This window comes from Gopherus evgoodei, chromosome 1, assembly GCF_007399415.2.
Source record: "Gopherus evgoodei ecotype Sinaloan lineage chromosome 1, rGopEvg1_v1.p, whole genome shotgun sequence".
Lineage (NCBI taxonomy): Eukaryota > Metazoa > Chordata > Testudines > Testudinidae > Gopherus > Gopherus evgoodei.
Window position 1 is genome coordinate 304,979,281 of NC_044322.1, and position 22,569 is coordinate 305,001,849.

Below are 22,569 nucleotides of genomic sequence, written 5' to 3' on the forward strand. Positions count from 1 at the left end.
TCTTTAGGGGTGATTTTTAAAGTTTTCAGCATCTTTTCAGAACTTTAATTATTCACGTCTGGAGGCTGAAGTGAAATTTGAGATGCATTAAAACACAAACCCCTAAACGCCATTGAGTAACTTCTATTCGCCGAAGCACTTTATTGGTGTATGTTTATCTAGGTAAATTTAACAATCAAAAATCCACCACAAGAGGGGGAGGTTGTACAAATTGAATAAGTGACACTGGTACTTTCAGTAAAATTTAGTTAATATAGGTTTTTATTTTTTCACAAATTGTTAAATCTAAAGATTCTCTGTAAAAATGCAAATTCTATGTTTTTGTGTGGCAAAAGGATTTCTAGGATCCCTGGTAATCATATCACCCTCTTAGCTTAAACCAAACTCTTTTAGTCTTCTTTCATATAGGCTTCCCAGTTCTTCTGGTCATCCTAGTAGCCCTTCTCTGCACCTGTTCCACTCTGAATTCATTTTTCTTGAACGTGGTGATCAGAATTGCACACATTATTCTAAATGAGGTCTTACCAATGCCTTGTACCCTACCTCTACTGGAAATATCTCATCCGACACATCCTAGTATTGCATTTACCTTTTCCACAGCCATTTCACATTGGTGACTCAGTCTTCCTATGGTTCATGTCTTTCTCCTCCATCGCTTTCAAGTAATGAGCCTCAGTTTATAGCTGAAATTCTTGTTATTAGGCTCTTAAGTACTGTTAAATTTCATCTAATTTATTTGTCTCCATGCCTCAAGGTCACCCAGTTCTTTCTGTATAATATTCCAATCCTCCTCTGTATTGACGATGCTTCCCAGCTTTGCATCATTGGCACCCTTCATTGGCATACTATTACTTTCTGCACCAAGGTTACTAATGAAAATATTAAACAAGATCTGTTCCAAGACTGATACTTGAGGAACTCCACTAGTAACCCCCCACCAGCCAGAGAATTCTCCTTATAGGAAAACCCATGTCTCCCTGTTAGCCACTTCCTTAACCACCTTACAATTTTGATCCTAAACCCCATATTCTCTAGTTTAACTAACAAATTTCCCATGTTTTACCATATCAAGTGCTATACTGAAGTCCAGGCAGATTAGATCTATTGCATTTCCCCTTAAATATACTTCTTATTCTTGCTCTTCTTCAGACATATGGTACCACATCCAATTTGAGATATTAAAAATACTCACTACTGAACTTGCAATTTCATGTGCCATTTGTGTCAGTATTTTAGGATGGATATTATCCAGCTCCGTTTTGAGTGCATTAAGCTCTTTTTGAGTTTTGCTTCCACCTTTAATGTGGTAATTTCCATTTCTATGCACTCATTCCATTAGATATCCTGCCTTTGCCCCCATGTTTTACGTTGTCATCCCTATTGAAAACTGATGTAAAGTATTCATTTAGTTTTTGGGACATAACCTAGATCATCATTAGTATTGTGGTAGATTTTGCGTATTTTGGCTTATCAGTTGGTTGTGGTCAATGATGAAGAACAGTCAAACCAAACCAAATTAGTACCAAATCCAAATAAAGTCTTTTACTTACTTCTTTGTAGACAAATAAGTGGGGATAATATTTCCTCTTTGGCTCCCTAAGGAAAAAATCCAGTCCCAATACATAATGCTATGCAGAGTATCCACAAAATCCAACTCCTTAAAGCAAGATTTCTCATAGATGTGATATGAACTAGATACACCATGCATAATAGATCCCTCCCAATTTGCCTGGTAAGAAGCATTGCCTACGTGAAAGGCTATGTATTCTCAGGGAACACTCACTCTCAGATTAAATCACAAAAATTCTAAACAAGAGTCACACTAGAATTCTGTTCTAACTCAGTGGGGAAACCTTGCACTTTCCAATCTCTTTGATTAAACATATGAACAGAACTTTTAGGGGAAGGCTTTATCTAGAGTCTCTCGGCTACTGATCCAGTTAAGCAATAGTAGCTAAATGAACAGATAATCAAAAGAAATAAATAAGATCTCTCTTTTCTCTCCATCTGTTTGCAATTGTAGGGTTGTCTGGGAGTTTTTAAAAACATCCTCCCCCAAACATGTGAAATTCAAAATCTGCTACCTGTCGTCTTCTATTGAGAAGTCTCACCACAAGTCACTAGGGTGTTCTTAGAGCTCTGAGAAGAAGAAGGAAGTTCTCAATCTTTCCTTCAGGATTACTGCTCTAAACAGAGATCTGTCAGTGTGGCCATTAATTGAAGGCCTGGAGCAACTCTGAAGCACAGAAGGGTAGCAGTACCACAATTCCCCTACAATAACTTCGCGACCCCCCTCAGAACACCTTTTTTTGGTCAAGACCTGTACAATTACAATACTATGAAATTTCAGGTTTAAATACCTGAAATCATGAAATTTATGATTTTTAAAATCCCATGCACATGAAATTGACCAAAATGGACTGTGAATTTGGTAGGGTCCTATTTATTAACGTCCTCTGCTTTAAACAATTCCATTGGAGAAATGGACTAAGTAATCTTTATGCCAATCTTTCTTTAGTGTGGTCTTACTACTGATTTGTAAGACTGACACATGATTTTTTTTTTTTTTAAAGGATTTTGCACTGCATGACACTGCACTATTGGCATTAACAGGCTAAAATTGTTGCAGCCTTCATTGAGAGATGGAAGATTGAAGTAGCAGAGTATTTCAAGAATAACTTCACTTATTTGCATTTTTGTTTACTTCACATTAAGCAGGACTCTTGGGAATTCATAAAAATAAATAATTTATGAAATTCGATTTCTGCCCATTGAGTTTCAAGTCTGAAGTAACTCTCTCCAAAAGTTTTCTATGCATCCTGACCTTTTACTGTACATCAGTTGTTATTTGTTAGATTTGCATTTTGTGAACAATAGCCCATGTTTTCCTATTGATATATTTCTTATTGAAATTAGTGGGCTGTTTACTACAGCCATGTTTTCTGGGATCCTGCTAGTATTTGATACATTTCAATTAAACACGTCTATCATTAACTCTTTCAATGCTGTGGCATTATCAATAAAAGAATTTTAAAAAATCAAGTTAATCACTAATAAATACTGCATTTAAAACTTGCTACTGCTCTCTTGGGTCTCCATCTTCTTGAGGAATGTTTAAAGAAGTTGTGACTGTAGCTGAAACTAACCTGTTCGAAAATTCTAGTTACCAATTCACACTATATTCAATACCTCCACAGGGCTGCATATGCTTTGGCAAATAGCTCATTTACATCCATAAGCAACCATGTGATTTTTAGGACTGAGGGTCTAAGGATTCAGTTTGCAAAGAAGAGGGAAAGAAAGTCCAAAATATAATCAACAACTATTAAGCTTTCATTTTTTGTATAGTCTACAGAAAAGTGCTTTTAGATCTACAGATAAAAAAAGCTATACGTATAAAGGAATATTTATATTGCATATTATATTACTCATTTTTTATTCTTAGTCTTTTTGCCTAAGATTGTGTATATGTCTAAAGTTACTGTATAGGAATGCTTTTATAAATATAAAAGATACAAACAAAATACGTTTAAAAATGAAACCATTTTAACTACTTATTTTCTTTTAATCTTTCATTTTTTTATAAACATTCCTTTCCAATAACTTTAGGCATTGCACAATAGCAAGAGACAGACTAAATCTTTCATACTATCTCCCAATCAACACACTCATTCCTTACTTCCTGAAACAAATTAAATAGCTTTGTATCTTTCCTGAAAAATCAATCTCTATCTTTTACTGGACCAACTTTCCTGGTGGAAGGGCAGAGTTTTCAAGCTACACAACACTTTTCTTCAGATCTGTCCTCATCAGATTATGATTCTTCTTTTAAAAGAGTGGCTTTTTTAAAAGGGGGTGGAAAGTAGAAAGATATTCTATCTAAAACGTTTTAAGAGAAAAACAAAAAAGTAGGAGCAAAACTTATCCCTGGATTTTAAGTTTTCATTAGAAGTGATCAGCAAAATAAATTTTCATATAGACTATTCTAGAATAATTTCATGGACAGATACTAGCCCTTAAGTAGTTAAAATGGTAGATACTGTTAAAGTAGGTAACAGGTGTTGGAGTGTAGGCACATCTACACCACAAACTTAAATTCCCTAGGTTAGGCTGACTTACAGCCACTGCTGTAATTAGTCTCTGAACACGACAAGAATGGCAGCCAACAGCCAATGTAAGCTGGTGTAAGTAACCCCCAGTGTCTACATGGACACTGTATTGCCTTAACTACATCTACTACATCTACATAAACCCTTCTCGTGGAAATGGAATTATGTCGCCGGTGTATTAGGGCACTTATATCGGCAGAAGCAAAGCTGTAGTGTAGACACTGGCATAATTAGGTCAACGTAAAGTGCCTTACGTGGGCCTAACTCCGTAGGGTAGACCAAGTCAATGTCTTAGCAGGGTTACAGTTTTATTAATATTTGGGCTTATTTCTACCACAAATCACAAAAAAATACTAGCCTTGCTAAATTTTTATTACTTCTCACACCTATAAGTAGATCAGCTCCCATTCCTCTGGCAGCTAATATATTCCCAAAAGTTCCTGACATATTAACCTATTCACTCAGAAAGAACAGGATAATTACATAGATGGGAATAAAAGGTTAAAATAATCCAATAGATGTCAGTTCATTATCTGACTCTCAAGCCTTTATTCCCATGTTCAATCTTGTTCAGAAGAACCAAAATTCCTATTCCAGCTAAGTTGAAAGGCATGAATATCCTCAAGAAATTCACCAGAAGCTTTAATTGCCTGAGTACAGACTTTAAAGCTAACCTTTCCCAGTGAAAGGGTTCTACTCATGCCAACACTGTAACAAGAGGCCAAAATAAATGCCTTTGAGGCAACATAAAAGTGTTGTCTTCAATAAGAGGTCACCTAGAGGTAGTGCACTGTATTGCCAGAAGGGAGATCGGGGTTATATTTCCTGTTAACTGATGTCTGGCCCAGCAGAGGGTGGAAGCACCATGAAAGCAACATGCTCACCTCCTGGGAGTGGAGGGGTGTGGCTCACAATGCTCAATCATTTTTCACATCTGATTATAATGAGGCATTGACAGGCTACGCAGAGTTCCATCTAGTTCTCCTCAGGAAGGATGGCTGCGAAGCAGGACTGAGGGAAAATCCTTGCGCTTCTTGCACAGGAACAAAGGAGTCCTCCACCCATCCCCCAAGAAAAGAAATAAACAAGTACTCAATAAGATCAAAGATACAGCTATCTTCTGATTAACACATACAATAGTATCTTGTAAGTCAGTGGAAGCAAACATATATCCTGTTTTACAAACTGATTAAACAACTAAGTTACCTGAAATACAAATTTTAATATCTTATTCTAGACCTACCAGATCAAAAATAGTCAGTCTCAGATGCTCACATCAGATGTCTCATGAAATATGATAGGAAATGTCTGAAAAGGAAGGCTACTCTAATTCAATAACCACTTTCCAGTCATCCAGATGAAACAAAAATTCAGATTATACTGATTGGAAGCGCTGGAAGTAAGTGTAATAAGGTGTTTGGGTTTTTTTTTGTTTTTGGCATGTATGGCAAAATTTCAGCTAGCTCCTAGTTTACTTAATTCTATCTAAGATTATTTTATGTTGATGTCATTGTTCTCTCCCCTCCTCTCCAAAATTTCAGGTGCAAGTGAAGTAAAAGTAATCCAAGTGGAGTGCTAATAGTGCAAGGAAATATCTAGGAAGGTACATATTTGGTGGGAGTAGAGAAAGAAGAATCACCTCATCTGGGCATTTCTAAGTTTGTATAGGAACCGCACGCGCACACAGGCACAAGCCCCCCCCCCCCTCCACCCCCACCCCAGCAGCTCTTCCCCTCCATTTAAAAAAATTTCATAACTAGCTACCAAGTTTATTTTATTTATGAGAAGAGTAGCATGGTGGAGTCTGAGCAGAGAACTGAAGGTCAAATCACAAATCTGGAAATAATTCTCTGTGGCTTTGGGCAAGTCATTTAAACTCTGTCTCAGTTTTCTCATCTATAAGATTCAGATAACACAGCACCTGTTTAGCTCACAGTACTGTTGTCAGGATTATATGTAATGTATTTCAGAAATGCAGAGAAATGCAGGTTCTTTCTCCCCAGTAGGGCTGCTAGGCCATTTGCAGATGTCTGGGAACCGGGTGGGGTTGGGCGGGGAGGCAGCCAAGCAAATGGCTGGCACCTCCTTGTGGCGGATGTTCAGTGCAGGTACTCCACAGGGAGGGCAGCCAGTGACGAGATAAATGGCCAGGTAAAGGACATAAAAAGAGGTCCTGGATAAAGGAAAAGAACAGAGGAGGGGGTTCAGGGACTCCTATGATCAGTATGGCAGGGAGCCAACCCCTTCGATTCTCATAGCCCTCCTTAACCTTGTTACGAGGCTGATGGATGGTAACGTCCAAGCCATAGGTCAGCTGAGGGACCCGGATGGAAACAAAAGGGGGCTGGTGAAAGCCCCAGAAAACTGAGTTGAATAAGCATGGATTAAACAAAGGGGTCTCGTGAAAGCCCCAGAGAATTGATTTAAATAAGCATGGATTTGCCTGCACTGTACACTTCATCTGCCAGGTAGTCCCAGACATCTATATAATAAAGTTGCGGCCTGATTAAACTCCTAACAAGTCTCCTGTCCTTCTTGCGGTATACCCAGACAATTAGAATTTGTTTCCTTCTGCACCTCGTGCTTTTCACAAAGTGCCAAGCAACAGAGTGCAGAATCCTATTAAAGGGATCATTTGGGTTACTTAGGATCCTACTCAGGTTTCCCTTTGCAACTGGCTCCATGTGTAAAGTACAACATTAGGGGAAACAGGACATACAAAAACTAAATTTCCCCACATAACGATCTGTGCTATTTTCTCAAATTTTATAGTGTTCTGCCAGTAACCAAGTGTCTCAATGCAAAATACAAAAATACTAATTTCCAAGTAATAAGTCAGGCTCACTTTACTCTGAAGCACCTACCTGAATTGCTGAGTTCATGAAACACGTATTTCCCAAGTTACTTAGGCCACAGAGGCCAGGCTGCTCATTGTGTCTTCCTGGCTCTGAATAATCATAGTTCTTATAAGAGGTGTATGATGGGAGGCAATAGTTTGAGTTTTTCACACTGTAAGAAAACAAAACATTTTTCACAATGTAGCCACATGACCTATAATGCTTTAATACAACCGGTATTTTTGGTAATTATCAAATAAGTTATCTAAAATTAAAAGTAACTATTGTTAAGCAGATATCTTCTTAGAAGCATTTAACTTTGGAACTTATCAGTCTTAAATCTCAGTCAAAAAGAAAAGGAAGATCTCTTTCCCTGCAAGCAACAACATTTTCATGCACTGAAACAACCAAAACAGACTACTATTGTATCTCTCTACCCTTGATTTATAGGAGCAGCTTCACAGCTCACTCCATTCTTCATTGCTCCATCAAATTTAAAACACTCAGACTTTAGGCACCACCAGCAGCAATAAATCATCTCATGTATATCCTTTCTGCATTCTGCTACTGTAAGAGAGTGAGGACAGTAGAAACTGGAATGAAGAGTTGTGCTTTGGTTACAGGTGAGAGCTGAGATTTCCAAGGCCACCGTGACATCACTGGCTTGATGCATGAGAAATTCTATTTATAGTTTCACTGCTAGGACAGCACAATCCAGCATTCAAATGCGGGGAAAAGCCTGGAGTAATAAGGAATGCACAAAATGCCTTCTAGCGAGTACATTCCAACTTCATAAAGCTTCATCATGTACCTATCTAGTGAGACTGAAGGAGACTATATCATAACTAAAATGTTAGCTAAGTTAATGGTAATTTATTACCATATGACAGAACACAAATACTAAATATAAAACCCCCCAGTAAAACAAACATATTTTAAAAACTTGGAATAGTAAAAGAGCCTAGTAAAACAGCAAGTTATATCTTACATATAGAAATGTTTTTAAAAAAAATCAAGTAAAAGATTAAAATTCCTTAAACTGTTTTTAGTTACTAATCATATGAAATATTTATGATAGCAGCTTTGGATAAGATTCAAGAGCATTTCTACAAACCTCAATTATTTCACATTAGGCTAAACCTGAGCAAGATTTTGAAGGTCATTTGCTAAGAAAAAACATGACAAGGAAAGAACACGCAGTGCAACGAATTAATCCTCATAATCATAAAAATGCAGGTGGGTGAAGGTGGTTTATGATGTACCCTGGACACTTTTTAATTTAAAAAATATCCCTTAAGACTTGTATTCAGTATACACAATTTAAATGAGTACAAGATGAACTCCCACTTTCAGTCCTCCTCCGTACATGTATCTATTTTAATTCAGCAGTTTTTCTGAGTTAATCTGAAAGTATTTCACTACTGATGAAGAAAACCAATTTTAAAAAACAGTCTGCTCTCTTGAACATTACAAAGAAAAAATTAGAGAACCTCTCCTTCCTCAAAGACATACATGCAAGAATCAAGTATACCTCATATTTCTTAAAAAAGCTCTTCATTCCCTTAGACAGAGACACTAAGGGAAAGCACCTTGCATCAACCTGAGACATAATGCATACACAGGGGTCATAATATTAACAGTATAAGTAGCGTTAAAATAGCCAGAAATCTTCTAGATGTAAATATCAGTCTTTGTACAGACTAAACCATATGCAATATTTTCTCTGGATTACATTATTTTGTAACTAATTTGTTATATTAAGATACAATTAATCAAATGAAGATAAATTGATACTCATTTTTTGTTTTAACATGAGAGTCATGCAAGGTGATAACATAGCCTTTTGTATTTTGTGGTACATACTACTGAAAATTATATGGTAAATATAATATTCCTGTGGCAATGTAAAATAAAATGAAAGTATTCCAAAAAATGAAATACACACAAATTCAGGTAAGCTGTCAATGCTGAGCTGTTGTGAGGAAAATGCATCTGTCCTAATTTATTTCTCCAAAGGGGAATCTATTTCTGGTCTCAATTCTGGCCCACAAAAGAGAGTATGTTCTAGTGGTTTGGAGACCTTTCCCCCCGAGGAAGGGGCGGCTCCAGGCCCCAGCACACCAAGCGCATGCTTGGGGTGGCAAGCTGCGGGGGCGCTCTGCCGGCGCCGCGAGGGCAGCAGGCAGGCTGCCCTCGGCGGCTTGCCTGCAGAGGGTCCGCTGGTCCCGCGGCTTCGATGGACCTCCCGCAGGTGTGCCTGCAGGGGGTCCGCCGAAGCCGCAGGACCAGTGGACCCTCCGCAGGCAAATCGCCAGAGACAGCCTGCCTGCCATGCTTGCAGCAAAATCCCTAGAACCGCCCCTGCCCCCAGGTCAATTCTGCTCAGTGATCCCCACTTCCCCATGGCAGGAGCGCTCCTGTAATTAGTGCAATGCCTGTGCTGCCTGATTTACTAAACACTCTGGCAATAAGTGTAGTAAAGTCTCTTACAACCATTATTGCAGCCAATAAGCTTCAGAAGACACTGGGAATCTGGTTAGAGTAAATCCCTTTACTTCTTGAGATGAATGCTGTGTACACTTGGGAACCATGAATTTTCTTGTGATATGTACTTTGCCATATGAAGTTCCAACAGAATATAAGAATATAACTTCCATATTGGGTTTCTAGGAGAGGTTAGCAGAGACTCTGTAGGCTCACTAGCAGAGGGTTAACAATGGAGTGCCATCAAAAGCCACTAACCTGAATGATTTCCCATTGAAATGGAAGTACCATAGAATGATGCGAGGGCTGTAGCCCAGGGGTACCAGTTTTCCCAATCTGGACTTCAGGTGCGCTGTAACTAAGCAACAAATCACCTGAGGATGGACATGAAGTTGCTGAGGGAGTAACCTCCGTGAGGAGTCTGGATCTTCATAAATGGATAAGTTCTGCCCTTAGAAGGTGCTCTCTCACTGACTGGAACAAAAAGGCAAGACTGGGCAATAGAGATGGAGGAGAGGAGGGTTCTGGGGCCCTGAAAGGACTGACGAACATCCAGAGAGAGCTCTCAAAAAAGTAAGGACACTGGAGAAAGGGTTTTATTATTTTTATTATTTTTTCATAGATCTCTGTATTCCTTGTGCTGTGTCTATGAGTAAAGTGTGACTGATTTACGAATTCCTTTGCAAAGTCTCTGTCCTCCTTATTTTACCTGTCACAATTACCAGTGGATGAAATAGTACTCTAGAGCACCCACAGCTTTAATGGAACACTGGGGAACATGCAATTACTACTGGGGAGGATCAGCACTAGTTTTGGGGCCTAAGCAGTTACACTGAAGAGTCCCATAGCTAAGGGTGTGTGTGTGCTTGAGAGCGTATCTAGAAGCTCTAAGCTTGAAACAGTGACTGGAATCCGGGATTGAACTGTTGGGCCTATTACAGCAGCATGGTAAGCATCCACAAGGGGGAGTTCAGCCAGGATTGTAAGGACATCTCTCCTTTTTCAGGTTTTAGTATCAAAATAGTAAAAGACTGGAGTATACTCTAATTAAGCCTAGAGCAGGATTAACAGCAAAGTCAACTCCACATTTCCATTTAGCCCTGCAACAATCATCTTCCCAATACTATTCTTATGTATCTCAAATTTAACCTGAGCAAGTTTCCATGGGTAAAACACTTCAGTTTCTACACTCATTGTCTCTTTGATACATCTGCTGAGATTCTGAACAAAAGTGCCAGCACCCTGTAGATCCCTGACAAGTAGGAAGTGATCGTCGTCGACAATCCCTCAAGGTCAAGGATGATCTCTTTTACAGGTTTTATATTTCATGGGTGACTGAAGAGTCCAATTCTTGAGCCACAGGCTCATTGACAGACATTGCAGGTGGTGCTGGAAGACTGGGTTGGGCCGAAACTGCTCTTTAACTGTTGTCTTTCCTTTCTCTTCTCTTGTTTTTCTGCGACCAGGGCAAGGCAATTTTCCTCAAAAGTGGATGTTCCTTCTCTGACAAGTCTTTACCAGTTATCCCTAACCTGGGCTGCTGTGTCTCAGCATGCACTGTCGATGCCACTTCTCATGATGTTTATTTTGAGGGTATCTTTAAAGCGTTTCTTTTGGCCTCCTCATTTCCTTTCTCCTTTGGCGAGCTGAGCATACAGCAGTTGTTTTGGTAAGCATATATCAGGCGTGCGCACACAGTGCCCGCTCCACCTCAGCTGGTGCTGGATAATCAGGGCCTCAACATTGAAGATGTTGGCCTCTGTGAGAACACTGACCTTAGTGCAATGATCCTCCCATTTTATGTTGAGGATCTTCCGTAGAAAGCGCTGGTGCTGACAGTCCAGGTTTTTCAGGTGTTTTCTGTAGGTCACCCAAGTTTCACAGCCTTGGAGAGTTGGGATTACCATCACTTTGTAAACTAACAGTTTACTATGTGTTCTGATGTTGTGATTGTTGAACACCCGTTGAGACAGTCTACCAAAGGTAAAGTTGGCACAGCAAACTCTGTGCTGAATAGCGACATCTGTGTCGGCCCTCCATGAGAGATGGCCAACAAGATAAGCAAAGTATTCTACATTTTCCAGTTCTTCTTTGTCAGTACAGATCTTTCTTGCTGGGTCTGATGACTGACTGAGGACTGTCTAGTGGAGAAATTTTGTTTTGCTGATGTTCAGAGTTAGCCTTAGGCTTTTATAAGCTTCTGAGAAACAATTAAAAGTCTGTTTAAAGATCCTCCTTTGAGTGTGCAACTACAGCACAATCATCTTACTGCAATCTCACCTGACCGCCCTGGGTGACCCTACCAGGAGTACAGGACTCCAGACAGCATTGCTCTTAGGATGTTAAGTATATGCAAGCTTCACCACCACATCAAGGTGGCAGCCCAAGGAGAGGAGGAAGTGATAGAGACAATTTTAAAGAAAACACATTTTAAAGAAAGATTAAAAGTCTGTGTTTTCACTGAGCATCTATTGTTACAATATCTAAACACAACAATCCTTTTTATGCAATGATCTCAGACTTCTAACACCAAGGCACAACAGTAGGTAGACAGACTATCAATGTGAACTCAAGGACTATAAATCAGTCTCACCTGACCATTATGTCTTCATATTGCAGTGGTCTCAAACCTGTACGTGATGTTGTCCACTCTAACACAATCCATAGGGATTTTTTTTTGGGCGGGGGGGGGCTGCCTCCCTTCACTTTAAAGGTCCTTTAATTTATTAGTTTCTCTCAAACACATCAGTACATTTTTAAAAATGTATTTAACATGATAAACTCTAAAGGAAGTCTTAAGACGCTTTCTTATGGCATTCAATGTTCTTTTTAGTCTCATATCTGTTGAACAGTATTATATATGAGTCACCCAAGCATCTTTAACAGAGTTTCACTTCTTGATAGCATGTTTATACAGCACTCACACTAAGTACTGACCAATAATAAAGAAATTACAACCAGTGCCCTGTCAAAACAAAACTAATTCCCTAACTTAAAAAGTAAAAAAAACAAGGTCATTTTCCAAATCATATTTGGGAGATTTCAATTAAATAAAAAAATTCTTAAGATATGTTGCTTACTTTCTGTTGTTGATGTTGTTATAATTATTTGATAGAGATGGAGAGATCTTTGGTAAAGTTGAAAAATTGGATGCACCTGGGGACCTTTAAAAATATGAAAATGTTAAATTAGATAAAAATGCTGAGATATTAAAATTAATCATGAAAAAGAAAAAGCTAACAGATGAACAATGTATGTAAATAAGTATGAAAAAATAAAGTTCTTATGAGCAGAGCGCTAATTATTCAGGATAATGGTTTCCAGATTCAAAATGCATCTTCTTAAAATTAAAATGGATTATTTCATAACACTTCATGTCAAACTTTCATATCACACTAGATATCACAAAAATTACTAAAATAGGCCAAAAATTGCCTACAGAAAAAAAATGCCAAAAAGTTAATCAGCCTATAGGAACAAAATAAAGCAGATGCATTTTTCTTCTAAAAATTGGAACAAAGAACCTTTTATAGGCTGTATTAATTTTTAAATTTTAAAATGGCTTTTGAGATGAGATATGAAAGTGTCATTTGTAACTAAAATAAGAATACATGTTTTAAAAAGATAAGTATTCCCAAATTAGTGTAAATTCAGCCATTTAAAAGCAACATTGTACCACTTAAAAGGTTCTCTTTTTACTGACTGATGGACATTAACAGAAATTGTTGGAGACGCAAAACATCAGAAAATATTTCATGTTTACTCAACGCCAAGTCAAATCAGAGCATTATGTTCTAAGCACATTATCTAAACTATACATACTTTTAAAAACTATAAAGTTGGAGTTGTTAAATGTTTTCAATAAAGGAGACCCCTTGAGTTGTAACAATTACATCTAATTAATGTACAGCATAATCTTACTGTTTTTCCTTGATTAAGCATATGGGCCCAACACAAAAAACTACTGAAAACCACGGAAAAACCCTAACTGACTTAATTGGACTTTGCCTCAAGCCTGGCTCACAGGTGACCTAAGATTGCTTAGTACTATGGCATGCAAAAGTTAGGCAGAAGTAGTAACAAATATTATGTGTTCAGATGTTCTCTGCTTTCAAAAACAAAATGGCTCACAGCAGACATAGATTCTGTTTCAAGAATTCTCCATGTGAGATTTGATACTTACTTAAAAATATTTAATTAACAACTAGATCCTAATACTTCTAAGCAATAAAAGCATAAGATATGGTCACTGGGAAAAGAAAATTTTATTTTGTGAAAATACCTTTGGCCTTCTGATATTATTATGTACTCTTTCCAGGATATAATTTAAATCACTCTCTCTTCTTTGGACCATAAGAATAGCTTTCTTGGGTCAGACCAATAGTTCATCTAGCCCAGTACTATCTGACAGAAGCCAGTGACAGCTGCTTCAGAACAAATCAACAGAATAGGTCAATTCTGAGTTGTCCAGTACCAGATTCCTGTAGTCAGACGTTAAGGGACACCTGGAGTCTGGGGTTATGTCCCTGATCATACTAGCTAATAGCCATTGATAGATAAGGTAATGGAGGATAGGTCCGATTATTTTTTGAACCCACTTAGACTTTTGGCCTTCACAACATCACACAATGCATAGTCAACCTGTGGAACTTGTTGCCATGGGAAGTTCTTCCTTATGTTTGTTTTAAAACTGCTGTCTATTAATTCCATTGGGCAACTCCTGGTCATGTGTTATAACTCACAGAATATCAGGGTTGGAAAGGACCTCAGGAGGTCATCTAGTCCAACCACCTGCTCAAAACAGGACCAACTCCCAACTAAATCATCCCAGCCAGGGCTTTTCCAAGCCTGACCTTAAAAACCTCAAAGGAAGGAGATTCCACCACCTTCCTGGGTAACCCATTGCAGTGCTTCACCACCCACTTGCTGTTTGCTTTTTTGACTGCCCCTGGACACTGCAAGGATGTCTTCAGAGAACTATCCACGATGACTCCAAGATCTTTTTCCTGATCAGTTGTAGCTAAATTAACCCCTTTCATATTGTATGTATAGTTGGGGTTATTTTTTCCAAAGTGCATTACTTTACATTTATCCACATGAAATTTCATTTGCCATTTTGTTGCCCAGTCACTTAGTTTTGTGAGATCTTTTTGAAGTTCTTCACAATCTGCTTTGGTCTTAACTATCTTGATCAGCTTAGCATCATCTGCAAACTTTGCCACCTCACTGTTTACCCCTTTCTCCAGATCATTTATGAATAAGTTGAATAGCACTGGTCCTAGGACTGACCCTTGGGGAACACCACTAGTTACCCCTCTCCATTCTGAAAATTTACCATTTATTCTTATCCTTTGTTCTCTGTCTTTTAATGAGTTCTCAATCCATGAAAGAACCTTCCCTCTTATCCTATGACAACTTAATTTACGTAAGAGCCTTTGGTGAGGGACCTTGTCAAAGGCTTTCTGGAAATCTAAGTACGCTATGTCCACTGGATCCCCCTTGTCCATGTTTGTTGACCCCTTCAAAGAACTCTAATAGATTAGTAAGACATGATTTCCCTTTACAGAAACCACGTTGACTTTTGCCTGTGTGTCTGACAATTTTATTCTTTACTATTGTTTCAACTAATTTGCCTGGTACTGATATTAGACTTACGGTCTATAATTGTCAGAATCACCTCTAAAGCCCTTTTTAAATATTGGTATTACCTTACTCAAAGGATTCCCCCCCACCAAGAGCCCCCAGGATCCAGGAACACCTTCAAAAGGACCTCCCACTGGGAACTCAGTCCCTCACTGTGGATAGAAAGTTTTCACGGTGATTGGCTGTACCTGGGGAACACCAGGCAGTGCCTGGACCAGGATTCTGGCACCAGCTGAGCAGTGAGGAGCATAGTCAGTAGTAGCAATCAGAGTCCCCAGCCAGGGGCCCCAGATAGCCCCTTGTATCCAGAGTTGCCAGCCAAGGACCCCTACAGATATTTCCTGGGACTTAGCCCTCAGAGTCCCTGGCCAGGAACCCGATACCCCTCAGAACCCCTCGGTCAGGGAATCTCCATCATACATTTACTATCAGCTTGGGAACCCCAAAGTGGCCAGAGAACCCCCAAAAGAACCCTGCACTGGGAGCTCAGTCCCTCGCTGCCTCCCTGGGATTCCCTCACTGCCTGCCTAGGACCCCAACCTGCCCTTCAGCAGGATCTGCTATGCCGTTTGCCTGTGATCATGTCCTCCTCCCAGCTGGACCACCTGATACTTTACAGCAGGACCCCTCACTCTGCTTCCCTGGCATCCCCTGACCTAGAGCTGGGGATCCCCCTGACAACTCTCTGCACTGGGCATGGCAACAATCCCAGGAGCCAGTGGGGGAAGTCCAGACAGAGAGCCCCGGCACAGTACCACAAACCCTCTATCGCCCTCTCCTGCCTCCCAAGAGAAACCCACCGTGGCTGTGCTGCAGCCACCAGATCCTCAGTGATACCCACCTCCAGGACCCATAGCCCCAGGGTTGGGCACATCAGAACCAGCCCCCAAAATCTCAAACCTCCAGAACCCACCAACCTGACTAGGGTACCCTCTGCCCAGTCACCCAGAGGCCTCCTCCTATCACAATGCCCCTGCAGCTCCAGCTGCAATCTCCCCACACAGACACCTCCTCCAGCAACAGTGTTACCTCATAGTGTCTGATAAATGCATAGAAAGTTATCCCCGAAACAGGGGGAGGCCTCTGGCTTTGATGGGTATTAAATATGTGACTCATCTCTTTCACCGGCAAACATTTTAACAGAGATAAAAGAGGGAACAAATGCATTACGTGAAGGGAAAAATAACACTTCCTTATTCACTTTCTCCATACCATTCACAATTTTACAGACCTCTTTCATATCCCCTTAGTCACCTTTTTTATAATCTGAACAGTCTCAGTCTTGTTAATCTCTCCTCATATGAAAACTGTACCTTATCTCTAATCATTTTCATTGCCCTTTTCTTACCTTTTCCACTTCTAATATATCTTTTTTGAGATAAGGTGACTAGAACTGCATGTAGTAGGCAAGGTGGGGGCATACCATGCATTTATACAGCAGCATTATGATATTTTCAGTTTTATCATCTATCCCTTTCCTAATGGTTCCTAAGATTCTGTTAGCTTTTTTTGACTGCTGCAGCACATTGAGCAGATATTTTCAGAGAACTATCCATGATAATGCCAAGATCTCTTTCTTGAAAGATAATACCTAATTTAGACCCTATCATTTTGTATGTATAGTTGGGATTGTTTTCCAATGTGCATTATTTTGCACTTATCAACACTGAATTTCATCTGCCATTTTGTTACCAGTCTCCCAGTGTAGTGAGATCCCTTTGTAATTACTCACAGCTGCTTTGGATTTAACTATCTTGAGTATTTTTGTATCCTCTGCACATTTTGCCACTTCATCACTTTTCCAGATAATTTAGGAATATGTTAAACAGCATAGGTTTCAGTACAGATCTTTGGGTGACCTCACTATTTACCTCTCTCCAGTGCATCAAAAGCAATAAATAAATACATAGACTACACGCACAGGAAAGTTATAAAATATTATGAAGTTAACTTCTCATTGACTATTTAAGCTCAAGTTAAATCAAAAGTGAAACTGTTTACACTCCACTTTCTTGAGATCAAGTATTTTAAAAGGAACTTAAAGACAAAGTGAGCTGGAACAATTGATTGTTTATTTTGAATTAAATTTTCAAACAAAAATTTGTAATGTGTATGGTATTTGACCACATAAATATGGTTTTGTTTTTAAGAAAGAGAAGCAATCTGTTACAGCTAATATCTACCAAATAGTCAAAGTAATCCCACTCAGTTTTACTATTAATGGACTTCCCCCCCAAAGATAAATAGAATAAGTAAATTTTGATTCTAAATAAGATAGCAATCAAAGTTTTTATATTTAGATGGGAAATGTTGTCCATATTCTAAATATCTATATAAAAACATGCATTTGCTATGAAATAATGTGACAGCTTAATATGACACCTTAGTAAGTCAGTCTTACTACTCTGCGACAGGCAGCTAGCTAAAACATTCTTAGAGCTGTTTACATTCTTGCTGACACTGATAAGCTTGAGTACTAAGAAAAACAGAAAGCAGTCATGGCACTTACAGCATTCAATACAAAGCAAACTACCTTTTCACAAACACTGTAAAACAATAAGTGGAGAATTATTTCATTATCACTTTTCAAAATGATATCAAACTAACAATGGAAAGTACAAAAAGATCAATCATAAGATTGCAGACAAGAGTGTTCACAGGTCATTCTTACTTTCAATTTTCACTTTTTAAAATAAAAGATCCTGTAGGAATGGCAAAACAGGTCTACTAACAAATAAAGTAAGCATGTCAAACATTTGCTGTGACAAAATACGTTAGTTCAACTCTCTCATTTTAACTATAATATAGATTCCAAGACTGAAGGCATTTTCTACATAGTGCAGTAATTTAAAAATATGGCACAAGAAATCTTGACTGCATTGTTTTAAAGCATGTTTGTAAATGTTTGACTAAAGAATATGCTCAGACCCTGCAGCGATAAGCAGAGGGTTGAGAAAAAGAAAAGAAAGAAGTTGCTTTGGTTTGAAATCAGGGCATCTTTTAATGTGCTAAAGTAACATCCATGTTTTCTGTAAAACTGTATTATAGCAACTCCCTTAAAAGATATCTGACAATAGTCAAGGTAGTTTACTATTTAAGTCAATGCAGCAATTCTTCGATATAAGAACAGAAAACCAATTATCAAACTTTATTCGTACTCAACTGAATTCTGAAACTTTAGCTGTTAATATCATAAAAATATTTATTATAGGTATATTCAAGAACATACTGAGCAATGTGAAATGGATGACATTATGATCTTTATTTTACAAAATAAAAGAGAATGCTATTCATTTCAACAACAAAAGGAAGTCATATTGTCCTTACCTGTATCAGCCTCATGTCTGTGATATCTGTTTATTATTTGAGCTAGAAAGTAGCTCCAAATATTAAATATATATATTTATTTAGGCTTATTTGTCAGGAGATGAAGTGATAATTTAATAATTGGTGCCTTAGCTAATTCTGTATTCTTAAGATGCCAATAATGATTAAAATAAATTGGATACTGGATAGTGTTACTTTCATTTTAAATAATGTGTTCCATTTAATTTTATCCTTTGACTTTGTCTGATCAAATAATATCCATTCAAAGTCATATGAACATTTGGTCATTTAACTGGCTAAACAGCTATTTCTAAATTTGAATTAAGTTTTGGAGCTTCCCAACTCACTGAATTTTTTGCAAGACACTGGTCTCCTTAAAAATATTGAATATGATTTTAGAGCTTACAGATTCTGTGTCAGATATAATTTTAAAAGATTATTCCAAGTAGCTATTTAGAATTCACTGACTTTTTGGGTTTTGCCTGGCAATTGGTCTCCTCACTACCTTCAGTGGGCATGTAAAATTTATCAGGTATATTTTGATGCAGAGGTGCAGTATCTCTGATTCAAAGTAGTTTGGTCAGGAATCAGGATGTAGACTAAAGGCTTCAATTATTTCTTGTAATACTCGCCATCTTTTATTTAGATCTTGTATAAAAAGCATAAGGTCATTAGCGTAAAATGAAACTTTGTTTTCTATTCCTAATACACTTATTCTCTGAATTTCTTCAGTGTTTCTGGGTTTGTTTTTTGCACTATGGTTTGATAATTAAAGCAAATTAGTAAGGGTTATAAGAGACACTCTTTTCTTATTCCTCTGTATAACAACATCAGCTTAGTCTTTGAGACATTTCCCCAAATACATGCTTTAGGATTTTTGTAGATTACTTTCAGAAGTGGATTAAAGTGTTCCCCAAAGTGTTCTAAATAAAAATGGGCATTCTACTAAATCTAAAGTCTGTTCTGCATCCATAGCTAAAAACGCAGGTGTTTTTATTAGAGCTCTCAGAATCCTGTAGCATATGTAGCAGTTTTTTTGTTAAGGAGCTTCTTCCTTTTAGAAAGCCAATTTGGCTTTGGCGCACTAATTTAGGCATTATTGTCTCTAATCTGGATGCTAGTAGTTTAGTTAAAATCTTACTATCTATATTTATTAAAGAGATGTGCCTATAACATGCTGGATCTGATACATCCTTATTTGTTTAGGTATCAAACTGTCATATATACTCAATCAAAAACAGTTCGTTTATAAGCCGACCCCCCAAGATGGATAAGTAAAGACAGTTTGTTTACCTCGAGTGTCCACAGGCACAGAGATAAACCTAAGTACACAAAGTGTCCTGGCCCGCCAGCTGCGCCGGGACAGCGAAATTGGGGGGGGGGGGGGATGGAGAAGGGGAAAGAAGCTGTGGGTCAGGAAAGTAACCCCTGTGCCCAACCCCCACACTCTCCTCATCCCATCCCATCCCACCCTAGCTGGGATGGGCCAAGGGAGGACGTCTCTGGCCTGGCTGGAGTTGCTCCTGCAGGCTGGAAGGCGCAGCCACAGACCGCCAGCCCCAGAGCTGCAGCTGCTTCAGAGGCTGGAGGGAGAGCAGCATGGCCAGAAGTGGAGAAACTCTGGCCCTGACTCTTCCCTTCTGGCTCTGTTGGCTTTGCTGCCTCTCCTTGCCCCCTCTGTTGGGGGAGGGGTTGTGTCCCACCTCTCCTCTCTATACCCGTTCATGAGCCGACCCCCTTCTCTGATGCCTCCCTTTCTTACTAAAAAAATTCAGCTTATGAACAAGTATATATGGTATATCTGATAGAAGTTATTTTATTAAGCATACTGTTACCCAAGAAGGCTGAAATACATTAGCGAGACCTGTATTTTTAAACATTTTATAGTATTCAGGATGGATACATCTGGTGCAGGACTTCTCTGATTTTAGTAATGCGATTACCATCTTTTTTTCTTCCTGTGCTGCTGGGTATCTACTACTCATTATAGGAAAGCCTGGGCCGTTTAAAATCCTGCAATATACTAGTTCTTAATTCTTCCACGTTTACATATTTGCTAGTATAGATCTTTCTGAAATATTCTGTTATTATTTTGTTAATCCCTTTTTTTTTTTTTTTTGGAGTATTCCACTTTTGTCCTTAACATAGGGTACAGCTGTTCTGAGTTTTCTGTAAGAAATCTGTCTGGTAGTAATTTGCCAGATTTGTTTCCCCTTCAAAATCACATGTGTTCAGCAAGTAAGAGAGCTGTCTGTTTTTTCTCCTGTTATTAGCGCTTCTAATGCTTTTTTGTCAATCTCTTGAAGCAAGTCTGTGTTAAGTCAAATAATATTGCTTCTTCAACCTGAAAGTTTGTTCCTCTAAGTCTACATGTTCTTATGTCTTTTTTTCCCCATGACAATTATATGAGATAATACGTCCCCTCATTATTGCTTTAAAGGCCGCCCCCAACTAGTTTCTGGGAACATTTCCTGTAAGGGATTATCTTCAATATAATAAATCAGCATATTTTTTATTTTATTCACAAAGTCTATGTCTTTTAACAATATATTACTAAATTTCCAACTTCTGTCTCTTATTCCTGAATTAGACTTAATTGTCAGGAAGATAGATGCATGGCGCGAGATATAATTTAATACAATTCTAATATTAAAAATTTCATGTAAAAGAACTTTTGCTATACTAGGACAGATCAATTTTTATACATTTTGGCAATTTTGGAGTAAAAAGTGAAATCCTTCCCATTAGAGAGTAGGAACCTCATATATCTATCATGTCCTATTCTTTACATGTTGACTCCAGTATTTGAGCTGTTTTACATGGAGCTTCTCACCTAATTGGTGATCTACCTGACATTAGGTGAAGACAACAGTTAAAGTCATCTGCAGCTATTATCCATGAATTCTGAAATGCTGTAATCATTCCAAAAATATTAACCGATGAGCTATCCTCATTTGGAGCATAGATGTTACACACTGTAACCCTCTACACATCCCTGCACCAAAACTCACCTGTCATCTGGGTCTGTTTTGATACTTTCACATTTCCTTGCTACTTGCTTACTTAGAATATAAACACCCTTCTGTTTCAGGAACTGTAACACATTCCATATACGTGAGATGGCCATTTCCTTTTAAGTTTGATTTCTTCTTTTGAGTTAGTTTCTTGAAGCACTGCCACTACTACCTTCTGCTTTTTCAAAAGCAGAAAGTACCTTTCTTACATGTTTAGTGTTTTAGTCCCCTAACACTCCAGAAGCACCAAACTGTTCCCATTTCTTTATCAATTTTTAAATATTTTCTGGTATTCTTAATATTTACAAAAACTTTCCTAATATTCATCCCTGTGCTATTTGTTGAAAATTCCTTAACTTCACTTCTTGACTCCTTTTCCTGTTTACATGGGGTTAGAGATGCCCATAATTCTTTACCATGTCTTCAACATCTATGGATTCGTGCCATGGTATGGGAGTTCCAGTCCTTTTATCTTCAAATTTCCCTTGAATCTTTGGTCTTCTATCCTTTTTTGCCGTACTCTTCCTTCCATGCTTTCTTTGCTAATTGTTCTCCTCTCATTCTTATCAACGGTCCAGCCCACCTCAAATGTGCATTTCCAGCCAATTCATCTTCTCCCTAATTTCTTTCATGCATACTCATCTACCCTCTGCTTGCCTGGCATTCTATTAAGAATATTGTTTTCTACTACCTGCATAATATTTTCTTCCATCTCCATAAGACTCACCATTTCGAAACCATAGAGCAGGCAGGGACAAACATATGCAGCATACGCTTTTCCTTTATTACTTAACTGCCTGTTCTGCAAGTTTTATTTGTCAAAATAACACTATATAATCACACCAGTTTCAATTTTGGTAATTTATTTCAAAATACCTGTCAGCAAGTATGTCTGTAACATACACACACATAATTTCCCCAGGAGTAGAGTGTTACAGAAACTGCTATGAGAGCCCAGTCACCCCCCTCCCTCCCAGAGCCCAGCAGCGCCCCTCCCCAAACCCAGACACTCATCCCCACCCCTCAGAGCCCAGCCACAGCCTTACCCCAGCCCAGACAGTCACATCTCTTCTCCCTCAGCCCACACAGATCCCCTCAAGACCAGATGCAGCCCCCCTCAGCCCAGACACTCACACTCCCAATCCTCCCAGAGGT

At 38.6% G+C, this 22,569-nt stretch overlaps 1 protein-coding gene across 12 annotated transcripts in view; it reads right to left on the bottom strand.

Annotated features, from left to right (window-relative positions):
* The window catches only part of USP15 (ubiquitin specific peptidase 15), a 132,517-nt gene that overhangs the window by 41,520 nt on the left and 68,428 nt on the right, over positions 1–22,569 (bottom strand). For 5 of the 12 annotated variants that reach the window (XR_003998506.1, XR_003998507.1, XR_003998512.1 and 2 more), the window contains exons 7-8: positions 12,511–12,594; positions 6,974–7,118 (exon numbers count right to left, since the gene is read on the bottom strand). Coding sequence is in view for 4 of the 12 variants with exons in the window: in XM_030548863.1 (XP_030404723.1) it covers positions 6,974–7,118; positions 12,511–12,594 (229 nt within the window). In the remaining 8 variants the exon portion in view is untranslated. Of the gene's footprint in view, positions 1–1,733; positions 2,140–4,993; positions 5,165–5,873; positions 6,283–6,973; positions 7,119–12,510; positions 12,595–22,569 lie in introns of those variants that run through there. The other 7 variants (XR_003998508.1, XR_003998510.1, XR_003998509.1 and 4 more) reach the window with 5 other exon arrangements.